The 2012-nt window shown below is 43.0% G+C and overlaps 1 protein-coding gene across 2 annotated transcripts in view; it reads right to left on the reverse strand.

The window, feature by feature from the left end:
• The window catches only part of LRRC49 (leucine rich repeat containing 49), a 258088-nt gene that overhangs the window by 211251 nt on the left and 44825 nt on the right, over nt 1-2012 (reverse strand). For both annotated transcript variants that reach the window (XR_002095202.1, XM_019504326.1), the window contains exon 7: nt 1671-1737. Coding sequence is in view for 1 of the 2 variants with exons in the window: in XM_019504326.1 (XP_019359871.1) it covers nt 1671-1737 (67 nt within the window). In the remaining variant the exon portion in view is untranslated. The remainder of the gene's footprint in view (nt 1-1670; nt 1738-2012) is intronic.

The raw sequence follows: 2012 nt of genomic DNA on the forward strand, positions 1-2012 counted from the left end.
ATCATGGAAAATCAGAACTCCCCCAGCCCCATTTGCTCACCAGGACACAGGTTCAGCCATGGCTATGCCCCCACCATTGCTGTCTGGAGCTGAGCAGCCCTGATAAGCCGGTGCCCTGCCAATGCCATCACCCCACATCCCTGCTGGTGCCCCTCACTCCCCATCCCCACCAGCCGCCAGGGCTACGGGGCTAGGGACTCAAGTGAGCAGTCCCCTGCCCCCCCCGCAGCAGTGCCCAAGCACTGGCTGCCACCCACGGGAGGCAGTGACTGCTGCGGCAAAGCAGAGCATGGAGCCCAGCTCCCCCTCCCCATGGGTGACACAGCCAGAGCAGAGCCTGTGGTGATGGGGCAGATGCAGTCTTCCTGCAGCAGGCTTGAGGCTCCCCACCCTGCTGCCCTCCCCCAAGGCTTCTGTGGCCTAGTGAGCAAGACCTGGTGCAGCAGGGCAGAGCTGGGCCAGGCGGGGAAGCTTGGTGCTGCTGCTAGGAGCTCTGCACCACCATGGCAATGCACCGCCTGCCCAACCGGCAGGAACGACAGACACAACTCTGCACCACCACCCCCATTGTTAGGAGGGCAGGGGGCGCCTCACCATGGCAATGCGGACCTCAGGGCAATGACACCGAGCTTCTCTGCCTGGCCCTAGTCTGCCCTGCTGCACTGGGTCCTGTCTGCTGAGCCACACCCACCTCACACACCAATCTGGGGGACACACACCCCCCCTACCCCTCCTGGGATAGTAACATGCATATTACTCTGCCCAATCTTCTGAATCAAGCAGTAACATAAGCAGCAAAAATCAGTGCATAGCCTAAGCAGATCTGGAGTCCAGGTCATTTACACACTGCCTTTTATGTTCAGGAAGATCATACATCCCTGACCGTAAATTGATTTAAGCACTTCAGCTATTTTATACATGTTTTCCATTTATTTTACAACTAAATACTTTATCTGATCTCTCTTTAGCCTCTTCTGCACTGCATGCAAAGTGCATCAGGAATATGACAACCCCCTTTGGCCCCTTTTGTCTAACATAGATATTACAATTAAAACTTTGCACTTAAATGGTGCCTCAGAAGTTCTAGATCCATTAACAATAATCATTATTATTTGCCCAAATGGGCAAACAAACAGAATAAATTACTCATCTATGGAAAGGTCTACATTATTAGAAAGCTAGGAACAAAAAGCACACATAACAACATCATTACCTCCTTATATGCTTTCTTCTCTGTACACACATCTAGAATTATTGTACATATTTAAGGAATCTATTTGTACCAGTGCTTACAAATAGATTCCTTAATACAATAAAGGCAATTCAACATTTATTATATATTGTAACATTTTTAATCTTCTGACAATACAATTAAAAATATGCTAAACAAGCTTGCTGTTTTACATGATTTGGTGCTGTTATCCAAATATTTAGTCATTTCAACTTTTAAATAAGCTTCTGACAGTGTAAGAAAACAGAAAAAACAAGATTGAACTTAGCATTATTCCCCTTTTGATTTATTTTTAGGTCTGCAAACTTAACAAAAGAGCAGTTGTGAAACACCTTCTAAATCCCCTTCCCAAAAGCCAGCAATAGAGGAAAATAGATGCATCTCAATCAATTTTATTTGCAAGTGACTTAAAATACAAATTGCATTTACTATCCATTACCTGATTTCCGTGAAGATCCAAAACATCAAGGTTCTTTAAATTCTCCAAATTTGAGATTTTCTTTATTCTGAAATATTTAAATGAAGATATTTTAGGTAATATTATTATTTCAACATTTTAGTAAAATCATTTAGTCTATCATTTATTCCTGAAAAAGTATAATGCAAGAAATAAGGCACCAACAAAACTGAAATAAACATTTGTATTCCACACAAGCTCAGAACATATTAAGACTCTATAATCATTATAAACTATTAAATAAAAGCTAAAAATTGTAACACCAGCATGTTTCTGCCACTGGAAAAAAAAAAAAAAAAGGAAACAAAATGTCTTTCCCTATAC

The sequence above is a fragment of the Gavialis gangeticus genome, unplaced genomic scaffold (assembly GCF_001723915.1).
Source record: "Gavialis gangeticus isolate Ggan-Ray unplaced genomic scaffold, GavGan_comp1, whole genome shotgun sequence".
Taxonomy (NCBI): domain Eukaryota; kingdom Metazoa; phylum Chordata; order Crocodylia; family Gavialidae; genus Gavialis; species Gavialis gangeticus.